Genomic DNA, 17,323 nt, shown 5'->3' with positions numbered 1-17,323 from the left:
TGTTAAAAATTAAAATTTTCTTCTATGAGAGCTCAACCTTCTCAAAGAGCGAAAAATAATTACTAATTAATTTTTATACAAAACCCATAATAATAAATTACGTTACATAAATAACCCAATACTTCACATATAAATCATCTCAAAATACATTACAATAAACCAAATGTGAATTGGTATAGTGGAAAGCCTACAGTAATTACATGCAATTTCAATGCCAAATAATACTTTATATATACATGTTAATATACCATTTGATACCTATATTCGGTTTCAATGTTCAATTTAGTACCCAAACTAAACAAACATCATGTGGCCCAATAAATATTTGACATATATGTTCTGATAAAAAAAATAGGTACTTAATTAGGACAAAAGACAAACTCATATACTAAATTGTACATTGAAGTCAAACTTAAATACTTGTATGAGACAGAAACTCAATCATTAATTTGAAAAAACTTAGGTGAAAACTGAGCATTGAAATAAAACTCAAATATCGAATTGAGATAAAAAAAATTTAATTATCAAATTAAATATTAAAACTAAATATAAGTACCAAATAATATATTAACCTAAAGCTAAAAAGTAATTGCTTTACAAGTTAAATGACAACAAAGTACAAAGATACTGTCGGATCTTGTGGCTCAACTACTGTAATAAAAGAGACAGACACCCAACACTCACATTTCGACAAAGCAAAAAAGGTGAACAGTCATTTTACTTTTGGTCGTATTTTTTTCTTGGTCTTTTTACTATGTCAAAATTGGGATTTAGTCCCCATACTTTAATTCTCCACAATTTGGTATCTCTACTAATGTTTATCAGTTACTTCAAATAGTTAAATCAACTAATCATTTCGGTTAAATCCGGCTATTAATCCTTTTACTTTATAAAATTTATGGATTTAGCCCTTATACTTTAATTTGGTCATTTTTAGTCCTTAAACTTTTGAACTTTTATTATTTTCATTAAATTCATTAAGTTCTACTATTTTCAAAATCTAATGTGGTCATATGCAATGGTGACCCTAGAGGGGGCTGGTAGGGGCCTCGGCCCCCCTAAAATGAAATTTTTTTCATATGGCCCCTTTAAAATTTTTAAAAATTTAAAATAATAATGGTAAAATTGCACTTTGACCCCCCTAAAAATATAAAAATTTAATTTAATCCTTTTAAAATTATAAAGATATAGTCTATTAAAATGATGAAATTATAATTTTTCTATTGTAAAAATTACAATTTAATTTCGGCCCCCCTAAAAAAGAATTCTGGTTTCGCCCCTGGTCATATGTATAATACTATGCAGTTTGTTATTTCAACATATTACTTACAAAAATTCAGTTAATGAATTAACAACTGTCATTTGCATCAAGACTGAAAGTTTAAAATTCAAAAAATATATAGGGACTTAGAATGATCAAATTGGAGAATATTGATTAAATCTATAACTGTTAGCATAATACAAAAACTAAAACTGACCAAATCGAAAGTACAAGAATAAATTTGATCAAATTAAAGTATATGGACTAAATTCATAACTTTTGCAAAGTATAGGGACTAATAGTAGAATTTAACCGAAAAAAGACATCTTAATTTTTCCAAACTAAAACATAAGGACTAAATGTCAAATTTTAAGTAGAGGGACTTAAAATACAATTTAACCTTTATAATTTTCGAGGTGAGAAAACTAGTAGGTCTTTTAATGACGTGGAGTTAGACGAATAGGAAGACCATTATTGGGTGTTGGCATCATATCACCAACAATCTTTTCCTTTGGATTCACCAATTCCCATTGAAACCTTTTCACAACGTTATGCACGAAAGCAAGGATAGCCAATCTTGCATACTCTTTTCCGGGGCACATTCGAGGCCCACCGCCGAACGGAACGTATGTAAACGGCGGCAGTTTGTTCCCTTCATCGTATCTCGATGGATCGAATTTCTCCGGTTCCGGAAAATATTCTGGGTTCTTGTTTGTTGTGCTTACCGTCCAATATATCTGCACACACACACCGTATTAGATCAGATTTAATTAGGTAGGTTTCTATAATTCATGGCCGGCGAGGTTAGGAATCTTGTGTTAGAGGCTTGAAATAAAATTTTAAGTTTTGGAGGGTTGAAGTTTGAGATTTTGTGTTTGGAGGATGTAGATTGAATTATTAATTATTGAAGGGGTCAAAACGCAATTTCACTATATAAACTAAAAGGGAGAGATTAAAGTATCATAGAGGCCCCTATAAAAGGAGTTAAATTACAATTTTCCCCTCTACTCAAAAAATAGTTAAATTAGTCCATGTACGTTAAATTGAAGAGCAAATCCATTCTTTCTGTTAAAAGTTTCATTCATTTATACGGTTAAAAACTGGCGTGGCTGACAGAATAATCGAAAATGACATGTTGCACCACATGTACCTCATGCTGATGTAGGGAGCAATTTTTATCAATAGAAATAGATAGAATTTTTAATAGAATAACTAGTTTGCTTTCTGATCTAACGTGCAATGACTAATTTATCATTTTTTAAATATAAAGGGAAAAAATATAATCTAACTACTAGTATAGAGATCTCACTGATACTTTCACCCAAAAAAATTACTATTTAAATTAGTCGATGTTTTTAGTCAATTTTTTAAAATAAAATTATTAGAGAATGCCCTCTTTAAAAAAATTATAATTTAATTCTAGCTCTGAAAAATTCTTTTAAAAATGAATATAATAATAAAATTATATTTGAACTTACTAAAAAAATATACCTTCCAACCCTTTGGAACAGTGTAACCAGCATAAGTAAAATCAGTGAGGGCCTCTCTGAAAGTGCCTTGGAGTGGAGGTGTGAGTCTCATCACTTCATACATCACATTCCATGAATATTTCATTTTTTGTATGTCATCCCATTCCAACATCTCCCCTGCCTTTTTATCACCTTCTACTTGCAATTGTTCTGAATATTTCACCACAAAACTTAACAATCATAACATATTAAAAAATTTACCCGACGTGATTAATGGAATAATCAGACAGTAGTACGTGATACAAAAATCGGTTTTTAATAGTAAAAATGAATAAAATTTTTATAAAATAACTAATTTTTTCTTTGATATAATATATAAGGACTAATTTAATTTATTTTATTTTTGAATAAAGGAAATACGATTCCTAATATGGAAACCTCTATTGTACTTTTACCACTAATTCATTTTAGTAGGACTATATATGAGTTGATTACATGTAACATTTCATATTATGAACTTAATTTTAAATTAATATTTAAAATTTAAAATATTCTAATTAAATTAATATTTATATTTAAAATATTTTTCGTATTTTTCTATTAGTCTAATTATCTGCTGGATGGTGGACCATATTTAAACATCATTAAATTTTGAACAAGTTTATGTGGCAACTACACAAATTCAAACTAGGGGCTAATAGGATAGGTAGCTTCTCAAATGTATTTAAGTTTTATATAAAATAAATTAAAATTAATTAATGGTAAAATTTTACATTAACCTCAAAATGAAAAAAAACTTATGTTTAAAATTCTTTTTTAAATGATAGAATCATCAATTAATATATTATAAAATTATGGGGAAATTCCTATTTAAGTCCCTTATAAAATGATTTATTACCTGCTAGAATTTTGGCATAGATGTGAGGTCTCTCGCCAACGTATTTCATGAAGAAGGTTATAGCAGTAGCGACGGTGCTGTATCCGGCGACCAACAATCCCATAATCTTATCGGCAATCTCAGCTTCCGCCATGTATTTGCCGGTCTCATCGGTGGCCACAATCATATGACAAAGTATATCTTGCATGGCAACTTCCGTCACCATAGCAGCTTTCTTCTCTTTTATAACCTCCTTAAGCTCCCTCCGTATCGCTGCCGCAGCCTTATTAGCTTTATAAAAAGCCGTCCCCGGAAAATCCAAAGGAATCGAATGCATCCCCAAAGTTATATCGTCGAAACTTTTAACAAGCCTGGAGATACGCTCTGGTTCATCGATTCCTAAAAAGAAACGACATGCGAGAGTCAAAGTTAAGGTCTTTGCGAGTGGAAACGCCTTCACTTGGTCTTTTTTTTCCCAGTATTTCTCCATTTGTTGCTGTGTTATGGCGTCCATTTTGCCTAAATACCTCATTAATGCTTCGGGTTTCAAGAATCCCGGCGAACGCAAGATTTTTTTCGAGTCTGCGTCGCAGGAGCTTTGTACGGACGCGGCGGAGGAGGACTGGTAAGATCGGAATAGTTTCTGGGTGGAGTGAAGTCGGAAAGCGGTGAAGAGCTTTTGTTCGTTTGAGAACAAAAATTTGTGTCCTTCCGGACCACATATGACGACGGTCTCTTCGCCGAGAATCTTTGTTTTGAAAATACGAGGAGAATATTTTCTCATCCGATTAAACACGAAATTTTCCGGGTTCCCAAACAGGAACTCGAGAGTTTCGCCGACGATTGGCCACCCTAAGCTCCCTGGTGGAAGCTCTTTGTCGCTACTCGATTTGGGTTTGGGTCTTAGTGCAAAGATGACAACGAAAATAATAGCAAGTGTGAGAAGACTAGTAGGAGCAGTGAGTGAAACAAGTGGAGAAAGCTCCATCTCCATTTCCGTGGCGATTTTTAGCTTACTTGAGAAAGAAAGCGTGGGAAAATTTAATGGATGGTGATTTACGCAATGAAATAAGTTGGATTTATATATAATATAGCCTGCAAAGACATCAGTTCAATTATTAAGGTTTTGTGTGGAAAAAATTTAGTTAAAAATATATTTACAAAAGATTTATTTCACAATTAAATTATTGGTTTGGTATTGTTAGTTAAAGTCTGTAAATAGTGTTTATAAATAATTTTTATTAATTTCAAGTCAATTTAAAAAAATAAATTTTAACTATTTTTTAATCAATTAACTCGATACTAAAAATTAACAAAAGATTTTATTATATTATAAATTTGTACTATGAAATTATATATTTGTCTTCATGTAAATTTTTCGTGTCATAATCGAATAGATAAATATCGGTTCAATTGATAAAAATTAATGTATCATTTTATTAAATAATGATTAATATGGTTATTATGGTGTTTTTACTTTTTTTATGTCTTTATATAATATTTAAATAAAATAATTTGAACACATATTTAATAAAATTTATACACCAATTCGATATCATAGTAACCTAATTGTGTCCACTATAAAATGGTTTAGTTCAACCCAACGAATTTTACCCACTAAAAACGTTTTCTTTTTTAAAAATAATTGTCACTAGGAGATAAGTCCAAAGTTATAGGTCAACTCTAAAATTGGTCAAATGGGGTTCGGTGGTGATACTTTTAATTCGTAAATTTTAGTCATTGCAAATCACATCTATTTTCCACTAAAAACTCAAAAAGTTACCTTAAATTGGACTTCACCTAATAGATTGAAAATAATAGTGGGGATTTAAATGTATTTTTTTTCCTATTTGGATACATAATCAAAAGATTAAAATTACATAAGATGTAAAGGAGAGAGAAAAGTTATGGAACTTAAAGGTTGGAAAGTGTTATGTATATGTTTATTTGATTTAAAATGAACAAATAAATGTTTTAGTGAACTCCGAGAAAATATGATATGTGATAATAAAATGATTTTTGGAGTTGAGATGGGTTAGGGATTCGGATGGAAACTGGGCTGGTGTCGCGGGGGGTTTGGAGGGGATCAGGAGAGGAGAAATGGATTATATGTTTAATGGAGTTTTGTAATCAGAGTTCTGTTTTTGGATTGGAGCTCAAGAATTTATTGAAATACCATGATTGATTAAAACTCTTTTGAGGCTCACTCGGGATTACAAAAGTGATATGTGAAAGTAAATGTATACGGCTATATGTAATAATATGTGAAATAAAGATAAAATTGAACATGTGAATTAAATATTAAAATATATGTAAATTAAGTATTTATGTTATGTTTGTGAAATGAGAGAAAGATTTTGATATGCTGAATCGAAAGTTAATTAGTGATAATATATGTTGAAGTTAAGACTATAAATTATAAAGTTAATTTAAATGATTTTATATTTTGAAAAAAATTAAAAGTTTAAGTATATTAGTGACAGAAACTATTATTTTTATATTCTTATTTGTATTTAATTTTTTAGGTATCGACACATTTTATATGCATACCATGTTTATATTAATTTTCATATCTAGATCCTGCTATGGACCAATTTGTTAAACATGGAGAAATTTGAATATCTTTTTGGCCTTTTAGCCAATTATTCCACTTATAATAAACTACGTCTTAACTTTTGAACGCATTAAAAATCATATCATTTGGATCTATATAGCTAAAGTTAGGATTAATTTACTGAAGCATGTGTCGCTAATTGTAAGATTGGGCTTGGATCAACAAAGATATTAAAATCAAGGCCCAACTACAATCTTTTGCACTTTTTAATTCATCTAATAAGGAGATGTGTATGCCGATTGTGTCTTAATTTAATTGGTATGAGCATTATTGTCAATGCAGAAAGAAATGAATTTGGGTGCGTTGAAACGTAATATCCTCTTATTTATGGGTTGAGAATGGGCTATGCCTAGTTCTAATGTAACACCCTTAGCCCATATCCGTAGCCGGAATAAGGTTACGAAGCATTATCAAAATTTACAAATCATATATGGACAATTCAAAACATTTAACATTCATATCAGAAATTAATCATAATCAATCATATTGTCCCTTATATGAGCCCTCGAGGCCCAAAATATGCATTAGAAATAAGTCGGGACTAAACTGGAAACTTAGAAAATTTTTCAGAAATCATTAATTTTTTTTAAGGTGCAGAGGACACACGCCCGTGTGGCCAGGCCGTGTCTCACATGGTCAAGAGACACACCCGTGTCTCTTCTCATGTGGACGAAAATAGGTCATTTTCTAAGCCACATTTCTTGCCCATTTTGATTTCAACCTAAACACATCATTTTGCACACCCATTAGCCATAACAAGACTTTCAATCCAAGCCAAAATCAAGCTTAATACATAACACATTATCACATATGACCAATAATCTAAACTTACCAAAATAACCATACACACATATATGCATATTTTACTAATTATACTATCTCAAACCACTCATCAATATGCCTATGTGATTTCCATCATTCATCCATTTCAAACACATCAAACATGTTAAAGCCTTATATATATACATGTCAAAATGTACCAATCACAAGTCATACCAATGACTAATTTCAACCAAACACATACATGCCATCATTGGCCAAATTTAGCCTATACATGCCATTATAACCAAAATTTAGTTTGTTATATATATATATATATATATATATATATATATATATATATATACCGAAATGAGCTGATGGATAGTGTGAGATATCTCCGCCAAGCTTCCAACCCAACGAGCTTCCGAATTACTATAAAACAGAGAAAATAAAACAGAGTAATCATTTAATGCTTAGTAAGTTCGTATAACATGGAATTTAACTTACCAATTAATCACAATTAAGGTAAGCATACAAATCATATTCAAACCAAATTGACCAGAAGCCCTAACACATATTCTCATCAACCGTGTTAGACATGTATTTTATATAAACACCAAGAAACATGTATAAGCTCAACAATAATCAAATTTCCGTATACATATACTTTCCACATCAAATGTCCATATAACATGTATAAATCATATCCATGTATTTTAAGTATTTAGTCATAATAATTCATTTCGAATTTATATTGTCTCATGTCAGAACTTTGCCCGTTGAATCATTTACAATTTCGATGGATACACGGGTAGTACACACAAAGTGTACAAATCTATAGTTCGTCAATTCATATACAGGTATGCCCATACGGGCATGTGAGAGAAAAGTATTGGAAAGCTTGTGAGAGCCAAATAACAGGAAGTTCAAGAGAGCCATATATCGGGATGCTCATAAGAGCTGTAGTGAGTTAGCAACATATGTAGGGCCACAACCAATCGGGAACCCTTAATGACAATGTCATTTGTATCCATCGAATTCCTTAAGTTCAAACGGGATTTGGTACTTGTCAAATATCTTCGGATATATGATCAATACTTATACGCGACAATTATACATTTCACGAACATAACATTCAATTTAAACATATAAACATACAATTTAGTTACACGAACTTACCTCGACAAATGTTTGTAGACTTGTAAGCTACTAGTCCAATACTTTTTCTTTTCCTCGTTCTAACTCCGTATTTGGTCTATCCGGATTTATATAAATGAATTTAACTCAATTTAATACAATTCATACTCAATTAAACTCAATACATATCTTTGAAAAAATTTCTATTTTGCACCTATACTTTTAATAAATTACAATTTTGTCCCTAGGCTCGGAAATAAAATTTATACAATTTAATCCTTATTCCAAGCCTAGCTGATTTTCATGTATCACAATAGCAGCCCATGTATTTCATAAAATTTAGAATTTTTCCATGAATTTTCCATCTTTTCAATTTAGTCCCTAAATCACAATTTCATCAAAATTCCTTAACAAATACTTTAAATTACCTATCAAATCTCAAATTCATCATTTAATAACTAAAATCATATAAACACATCAATGAAAACTTTCAAAATTTTCAATAAAATAAAAACTAATGTAAGATTTAATTGGACCTAATTGTAACAATCTCAAAAATATAAAAATTTTAAGAAACGGGTAAAATTGAACTCACATGAAGCAAAATTGAACAACCAGCTTAATCTCTCTTCTATGTCTGTTTTGAACCGAAATTGATGATGATAATGTCTAGAAACCTTTAGTTTCAATTTGTTTTAGTTCTAATTTCAACTTATTTACAATTTTGCCATTAATTTGGTTTTATTTTATTATATTCCCATGTTATGATGCCTCATTCATCTACTTTAGGCATATTTATGCCTTAAGTCCTCCTTATCCCTTATTTATTAGTTAAGCTATTTATTCATTTAATTATCATAATTAGAAAGTTTTATAATTTTTTTCAATTTAGTCTTTTTTAATAAATTAGATATGTAATCGGTAAAATTTTTTAATGAGATTTTTATACGTCATTCCTATTATACCACATACTATAAAATAATATTAAAAAAAATTTTCTTCCGACCTTGGATTTGTGGTCCCGAAACCACTGTTCTGATTTCACTGAAAACGGGTTGTTTCATCTAGGCATTGTGCTAAAAAAAGTAGATATAACCAAAAGCTATAATGAGATTATTCAAAAATAAAAATAAAAAAGGAGATTTGTATTGTCGATTAAGTCTTAACTCAGTTGGCATTGACATTATTACTAGAGGAGGAGGACGTGGGTTTGAGTGCGTGTTATTTTCCTATTTAAAGGTTGAGGTTCGACTATAGTTTGTTCTAGGCATTGATAAAAAATAAGGAGATGTGTACTTAAGAAATTTGTGTATAATGTATTATAATTTTATATAAAAAATTTACTTAAAAAATATAAATTATAAAATCAAATAATCATATGTATTATGTTAGTAAAAAAAATAAAAAATTAGTTCATAATACAATTATTAATAAAAATAGCAAGAAAAATAAATATCATATGCAATTTTTATCGATTATTCTAGTGCAAATTTGTTGAGTTAGTTCCTCTTTAATATTTAACATATACTTCTTACCATCATCTATTTGTCATTAACTGAGTTCATTATCTTCATTTGAATTTGAGTCTGCATTATTAAGATTATCAAGATCTCATTCTTTCATGTACTCTTTGATGTATTCTTAATTCTATCTATGATTAAAGTTACGAAATACACAACATTGTGTTTTTTTTTTTCATGCTATACTAATATTTCTCAACCATATTTTGAAGCCTTGAATGTCTCAAATTAAAAACTTCACGAGCTGTCTGTTGTACTTGTGTCTAACTCAATTTTCTCGCATGGTATCATACCTCACAAGATGATGTACGAAAACATTTTCTATTTACATAATTAGCATCGATTTTATAATATTTGAGTTCACAATGTAAATAATTATATAAACTTAAATTATATTTTTTTATAATACGTAAATTAAATAAAACGTTGAAAGGGGTAGTATTGTAATGATAAATGATAGAAAAAGAGAAAGGTGAGGTGGTCTTTAGAAAGGCAAAGCGTGCACATGGAAGAAGTGATTGGCTTTTATTGAGTTGAAATGAAACCAAAGAGAAAGTGGTAGTCATCATTAAGGAATCACATTCTTTTTTCAACTTTACCACCGTAAACCACTTTTTGCTATCGTATTCATCCCAAACGATTATACTTTTTATGGCTTTATTCGTAATTTAACCCCTAAATTATATAATAAATTCCACATTGGTCCTTAAAAAAATTATCAATTTCATCTTAGTTTATCCATAAAAGACGACATCAATCAACAATATGATGTGATGCACTTTTTGAATAAAATGTGATAGAAAAACCCTTTAAGGACCAATATGAGAATCGAGGTATGATTTAAGAGTCAATTTATGAATAAAACCTATTTTTATTTCATGTAAATGCTCCAACCACTCGATTAAGTTTTGATGTTATCATATCACTATCTTTACATAAAGCTCAACATTATAAGGAACCTAACATTTCTGTGGCATGTTCTATGTAATTCCATCATATAGGTATGTGGGTCCATTAAATATCCCCTTTTCCTTTTTAATGCTTGGGTTAAATATGAAGTGTATTTACGAATAGAATTCAATTATGTAAAATAATATTAATGATTTTTGTTTTTATTTTGTATTTATAAATTATAACTAAAGGGTGAAGACAATAAGTCAAGCCATGATTGCCCACTCCCAAAAAGGAAAAGAAAACCCTAAAATTTTCCATTACTATTACCATTAAATTTTATCACAATCATTACGCTAGTGAAAAAAAAACCTAAATTCAAAAAATTTTAAATTAGGCTTTTAACATTTTTCATAATATATTATTTTATATTGATATTATCACATTTCTATGTATAATAATCTTAGTCGATTGAGTCTTAACTCGATTGACATGTGCATTGTTGTCAATACAGTAGGATGTGAGTTCAAGTGCGTTGAAGCGCATTATCCTCCTATTTACAAGTTGGGGAAGAACTATGGATAGTTCTAAACAGATATAATCAAAAAAATAAAAATTATCAAAGATTAAAATTTCTTATTTTTATTTAAGAGCGTATGAATAATTCCGTGATTTTAACTTATTAAAACAAGCATTCAAACAATAATTTTATTTATTTTTCTTTGTCTTTAAAGCTTTGAGCAATTTCCTGATTTTAAGGGTTGGAGACTTGGCATGCTAAATGATTGCACTTTTGTAAATTTAGACATTAAAAAAATAAAAATAAAAGTATTCTATTTTATTTTGATAATGTGTTTAAAGTGTATACTATCCATAGTCCATCCTCAACTCATAAATAAGTGGATAATATATTTTAATGCACTAAAATTCATGTCCTCTTATATTGACAACAATACCTATACCAATTGAACTAAGACCCAGATCAATAATATTTTTAATATTTTATTAGGATTGAAATGTGATTGATGATAAAAAAACTCTCATACTAATAATATAATTTTCAATTTTCTTAAAATTATTATCATTAAAAACAATTTTTTAATATTTTACAAAATGTCATTTTGTAATTAAAATAAATAATATTATTTGAGAGTATTTTAATTTTTACTTAAAAAAATAAAAAATGCATACCATGAGATTTGAACCTACACCAAATGAGTTAATAAATCCTTTAATCTACCAAGCTTTATTTTAATATTTTTATACTTTTTAATTTTATTATGCACAATTTATTACCTCAATCAACTTTATATATTAATAATGTATTTGATTGAGTTGGTGTATAAGTTAACTCAACACAAACTCAAGATTGAAGTAACACCATGACCAATAATTTAATCCAATTTTTCATTTTAATAACGTACATATTTCACGCGTTATTATAAATTAATTTCAAACCCTACGTTTCATCATTTATGATATATTATTTTCAAACAAATATTTACATTTTAAATTTGCAATTTTATTATACTAATTCCTAATGGCCTCAATATTAAAAGCCTTAGCTAGCAACTTAGTTTATATATTCATAAAGTTACAAAATTATTCTTAAACAAAGTTAATTCAATAATTAAAAAAAAACATGTTATTGAAGTTGACATCATAAACTAGGTAGAGTGAGGGCCAAAAGTGTGTATATATATATATATAATGAGTAGGTTTTAGTGGTAGAAAAATTAGGTTTAACTTGATACATGAAAACCCTAATCATCATATAAATATCTCAAAAAGTGATTAATGAATATATATGACATACTATTAGACTAATAATCTTTTAAAAATTTGGTATTCATATATTTTTACATAAAATAATTAAAAATAATTTAAATTATAATTTATAAATTATTAACAGTAACGAATAATACAATAACACATACCTCTTAAAATATATTTAAAAAAAAATTAACTTGATTTTAACAACTCCAATAATAATATGTTTTAAAAACAACTTTTAACTTTAAAAATGTTTTACAAAAGCGCTATAAAAAAAAAAAACAGTGGAAGCCAAAAAGACACAAGCATTGCAATATGCAACTGTCGGAAAATGGAGAAAAACAACAAAAGAACAAAACGTTCTTGTATATGGGTTAAAATTTTCTATCAATCCTTGTAGTTTGATAAAATCTAAAAATTAGTCATGTAACTTTTTTATTTAAAATTATAATCCAATCATCAACGTCATACTTTAAATAAAATTATTAAATCGAAACTCACTTATTATTTTTAATAAAATTTCCATCTTTTTTGAGGTTATTTGATAAAAAAAATGCAAATTCAAGGACTAAAGGAGATAACAAATTAAATAAAGAGTTAAAATGACTATTATTATGAAGTTGAAGGCCCAAAAGATCATTACGCCAAAAAGCAAAGCACGTCAGCCCAGAAAAAGTTGCAGTCAATTCATTTCCATCGGATCAATCCAATTCCACCATTTTCAATCTCTTATTTATAAATTCAACACCCTCTCTCTATTTCTTTAATCAAAGCCTCAAAAGCTCAAAAAAGCGTGCCAAAAAAACCAAGTCTTACTTTGTCTTTCTCAATGACAATGGCTGTCTCATTTTCCATTAAAACTATACTATTTCTTTGCTTCTTCTCCTTCTACCTCAGTAAAGGGTACCCTTTTTCCTTCACTCTTATTGGGTTACTCATCTCAGTTTAAATCTGGAATTTAAAAAAAATGGGGAACCTTTATTGGGTTTACTTAGTGCTGCCATTTTGTTTTGGGTTGGTTTTAAACACTTTGAGTCAAGAGAACTCAGATTCAGATGTATACATTGTCACTCTTAAGCAAGCTCCTTTATCTCTTAGCTATCAAGGGTTCAACAATGGCTCTACTTCAGTGAGATTAAACAAGCTTTACAAGCCAAGGCATGAACTTTTTTTACACTTACCTGCTACATTTCTGTATCTTAATAGGTTGTTTGTTTCTCTGGAAAATGGGAGCACTTAGACATTCATAAATATCCAACAATTAGTAATTGCTTTACTAAATTTTGATTATTGTGTTCATTGTTGCCTTATTCAGTTGTTTGAAGACGTATTGTTTAGAGATTGCCTAATAATTTCTCTATATTTAGGAACGATTCAAGATCACATCAAAGGTCTAGTTCTTATATATCTCGAGTTCATGATTCTTTGTTAAAGAAAGCTTTGAAAGGGGAGAAATATATGAAGTTATATAGTTACCATTACTTGATTAACGGCTTTTCAGTGCTTATTACTCCTCAACAGGTATATTATCATTCAATGTTCTTCATTATTATCCATCATTTTGGAACACTGTTCTTTATTAGTTGTATTCTTTTATTTATAAGGCGGACATGCTTTCGAGGAGACAAGAAGTTGCGAATGTTGTGTTGGATTTTCCTGTTAGAACTGCAACCACATATACTCCACAGTTCTTAGGTCTACCAAAGGGTGTATGGCCCCGGGATGGCGGATATGAAACGGCCGGAGAGGGTATTGTAATCGGGTTTATTGATACCGGTATAGATCCAACTCATTCTAGCTTTGCCGATGATGTATCAGACCATAAATACCCTATTCCGGACCATTTTTCCGGCATTTGTGAGGTTACTCGAGACTTTCCTTCCGGATCATGCAATAGGAAGCTTGTCGGAGCACGCCATTTTGCAGCATCTGCTATAACGAGGGGAGTATTCAATTCATCTCAGGACTATGCTTCACCGTTAGACGGTGATGGCCATGGCACGTAAGTAAATATTAACTGGTTTTTATTGATCATTTTTGAGATCTTAGATAGACACTTAACATTGGGATGGACTTATGTTGAATGATCTGCAATAAATTCCCGAAACTTGCTTACGAGGTGACTTGACATTATCGGTCTTGGTTGAACCTTCTAATGTTTGTCGATGAATATAATATTAATGCAGGCACACGGCTTCGGTTGCAGCAGGAAACCATGGGATTCCAGTGATGGTGGCTGGAAACTACTTCGGAAATGCTAGTGGGATGGCTCCTCGTTCACAGTAAGTTTCATGAGAAATCTTTCAAGTTTTGAGTCTAGTTTAATTTTGTCAATCGAACCCACCTGTTTCTCGAAGTACATTTCTATTTGATCATACTAATGATGTGCCTACTTTTTCCAGCATTGCTGTTTACAAAGCTTTATATAAGAGTTTCGGTGGATTTGCTGCAGATGTAGTTGCAGCTATAGACCAGGTATGCCTTAGTTTCGGTTTCAATTTTGGCAAATAAGTTTCTGTCACATGACTTGATCATCATACATATTGCAGGCAGCTCAAGACGGGGTCGATATAATAAGCTTATCGATAACTCCCAATAGACGTCCACCCGGTATTGCAACGTTTTTCAATCCCATTGACATGGCATTGCTATCAGCTGTGAAGTCTGGTATTTTCATTGTCCAAGCTGCCGGAAATACCGGACCGTCACCTAAGAGTATGTCTTCTTTCAGTCCATGGATCTTCACTGTTGGTGCTGCCTCTCATGACAGAGTATATTCTAACTCTATCATCCTTGGAAACAATGTAACTATCCCTGGAGTTGGACTTGCCCGTAAGTCTCCTTAATTCGTTTGAGATTATGTGAGCTCAGATTTGAGTGAGTGTCATATAATTGATTGTTGTCACTCACTCGGTTATTTTTTTCGACAGCGGGTACATGTTCAAATGAAATGTACACATTGATTTCTGCAGTTCATGCTCTAAGCAATGAAACAACACTTGCCAATGATATGTATGCCGGTGAATGCCAAGACCCCAGTAATTTTGATCGGGAATTTATCCAAGGAAACTTGTTAATCTGTAGCTATTCGATCCGGTTTGTGCTCGGACTCTCTACGGTCAAGCGGGCCTTACAAACTGCGAAAAACCTCAGTGCAGCTGGTGTTGTGTTCTGTATGGATCCTTTCGTAATTGGTTTTCAGCTTAATCCAACACCATTGAACATGCCTGGCATCATAATTCCTTCTACAAACGATTCCAAGGTTCGATTCTGCTTGTTCCTTTTTTTTTTGTGACGGCATATGCAAATTACCTGTTCTTTGTTTTTAATGTCAATGATGAACAGATTTTACTCCAATATTACAATTCTTCTTTGGAGAGAGATGGTTTCACAAAGAAAATTGTTAGATTCGGGGCAGTTGCGAGCATTTCAGGTGGACTGGAAGCAAACTATAGTGTCTCGGCTCCGAAGGTCATGTATTATTCTGCCCGAGGACCAGATCCTGAGGACGGTTTTCTAGACAACGCGGACATAATGAAACCGAACTTGGTTGCTCCTGGGAATTCAATATGGGCTGCTTGGAGTACTCTCGGCATGGAATCAGTTGAATTCCAAGGTAATAGTTAAACAACACGATAGATAACTTGATTACAATTCGATATCAGCTACATCGTTAAACAATTAACTCGATATCTTAGGTGAAAGCTTCGCGATGATGTCCGGGACAAGCATGGCGGCTCCTCATATTGCCGGGCTAGCTGCATTGATAAAACAAAAGTTTCCTCATTTCAGTCCAGCAGCCATTGCTTCAGCACTTTCTACAACGGCTTCACTTTACGACAAAAACGGCAGTCCGATAATGGCTCAACGCGCTTATACGAACCCTGATCTAAACCAATCTCCAGCTACACCATTTGACATGGGGAACGGCTTCGTAAACGCATCATCGGCTCTCGATCCGGGTCTAATCTTCGAATCAAGTAAGCCAATTCGAGAAAATCGAACTTATCATAACCCATCCTACAACATCTCATTCTAATCACATTATGTACTTGTTGCAGCCTATGAAGATTATATGTCCTTTCTTTGCGGCATCAACGGTTCAATCCCCATTGTTTTTAACCACACGGGTCAAAACTGTCAGCTCTATAACTCGACAGTCACCGCTGCTGACTTAAACTTGCCATCGATCACCATTGCAAGACTGAACCGATCTCAAACCGTTGGAAGATCATTGACAAACATTGCGGGCAATGAATCGTACAGGGTTGATTGGACTGCTCCTTTCGGTGTTTCAATGAACGTCACTCCAGCTCATTTCTTCATTGCCATGGGGGAGAAGCAAGTCTTAAATATAACCTTTAATGCGATGACAAATGATTCCACCGCCAGTTTTGGGAGGATCGGACTTGTCGGAAACGGTGGCCATAACCTTAATATACCATTATCAGTCATTGTAAAGCTTTACTAGTGAGTTTTTTACAGTATGCCTTTTTGCTTTGTTCTTCAGCTTTTTCGTTGCCTTAGCTGTCAACCAATTTTTTTCATTCATTACCATGTAAATGCAAATCATTTTGTAATCAAAATTGATTAAATAGTTTAGTAGTTGTTCATTTTGCCGATTTATATTTTTATATAAAATCTAACAAAATAGTGGATTTTGTACTTAAAAGACTAGAAACCCAAAATTTGTAATTTAATCCCAAATTAAAACTCACATATAATTTACTCATTATTAACAACAAGAGTAAATTTAAAGTGTTTTTTCAATGTTTTTCTATTTTCTTTAGCCAAAATTTTAGCAATTAAAGTGTTATAAAATATGATATTTAAAAGAAAACTATTGAAAAAAATGAAATAAGTTCCAAGATAAACTCATTGGTCTCAACAATTGGCTCAAAAATGGCTCGTTAGTTGAGAGAAGTTATTTTTTTCTTTTGAGTTTTACAAATTTATAGATATGGAATGCTTTTGTTTTAAAAGTTGAAAACTTTGGTTAGGAAGTTTGAGGATCAAATT

The 17,323-nt window shown here is 31.0% G+C and overlaps 2 protein-coding genes across 2 annotated transcripts; one reads left to right on the top strand and one right to left on the bottom strand.

The window, feature by feature from the left end:
* Positions 1-1,489: 1,489 nt before the first annotated feature.
* On the bottom strand, positions 1,490-4,670 carry LOC105776509 (beta-amyrin 28-monooxygenase). Its single transcript, XM_012599186.2, has 3 exons — positions 3,629-4,670; positions 2,753-2,940; positions 1,490-1,998 (listed from the first exon to the last, which is right to left on the bottom strand). The coding sequence occupies exons 1-3, from the start codon at positions 4,599-4,601 to the stop codon at positions 1,699-1,701; spliced, it is 1,461 nt and encodes a 486-aa protein (XP_012454640.1). The 5' UTR covers positions 4,602-4,670; the 3' UTR covers positions 1,490-1,698.
* An 8,395-nt stretch (positions 4,671-13,065) lies between these two features.
* LOC105778171 (subtilisin-like protease SBT2.2) lies at positions 13,066-16,917 on the top strand. Its single transcript, XM_012601812.2, has 10 exons — positions 13,066-13,462; positions 13,672-13,825; positions 13,909-14,306; positions 14,491-14,586; positions 14,707-14,779; positions 14,854-15,136; positions 15,235-15,566; positions 15,650-15,920; positions 16,003-16,284; positions 16,366-16,917. The coding sequence occupies exons 1-10, from the start codon at positions 13,272-13,274 to the stop codon at positions 16,773-16,775; spliced, it is 2,490 nt and encodes an 829-aa protein (XP_012457266.1). The 5' UTR covers positions 13,066-13,271; the 3' UTR covers positions 16,776-16,917.
* The last annotated feature ends 406 nt before the right edge of the window (positions 16,918-17,323 follow it).

This window comes from Gossypium raimondii, chromosome 10 (genome assembly GCF_025698545.1).
Source record: "Gossypium raimondii isolate GPD5lz chromosome 10, ASM2569854v1, whole genome shotgun sequence".
Lineage (NCBI taxonomy): Eukaryota > Viridiplantae > Streptophyta > Magnoliopsida > Malvales > Malvaceae > Gossypium > Gossypium raimondii.
Note: the sequence above shows the minus strand (reverse complement) of the source record. Positions and strands in the feature narration are given on the sequence as shown.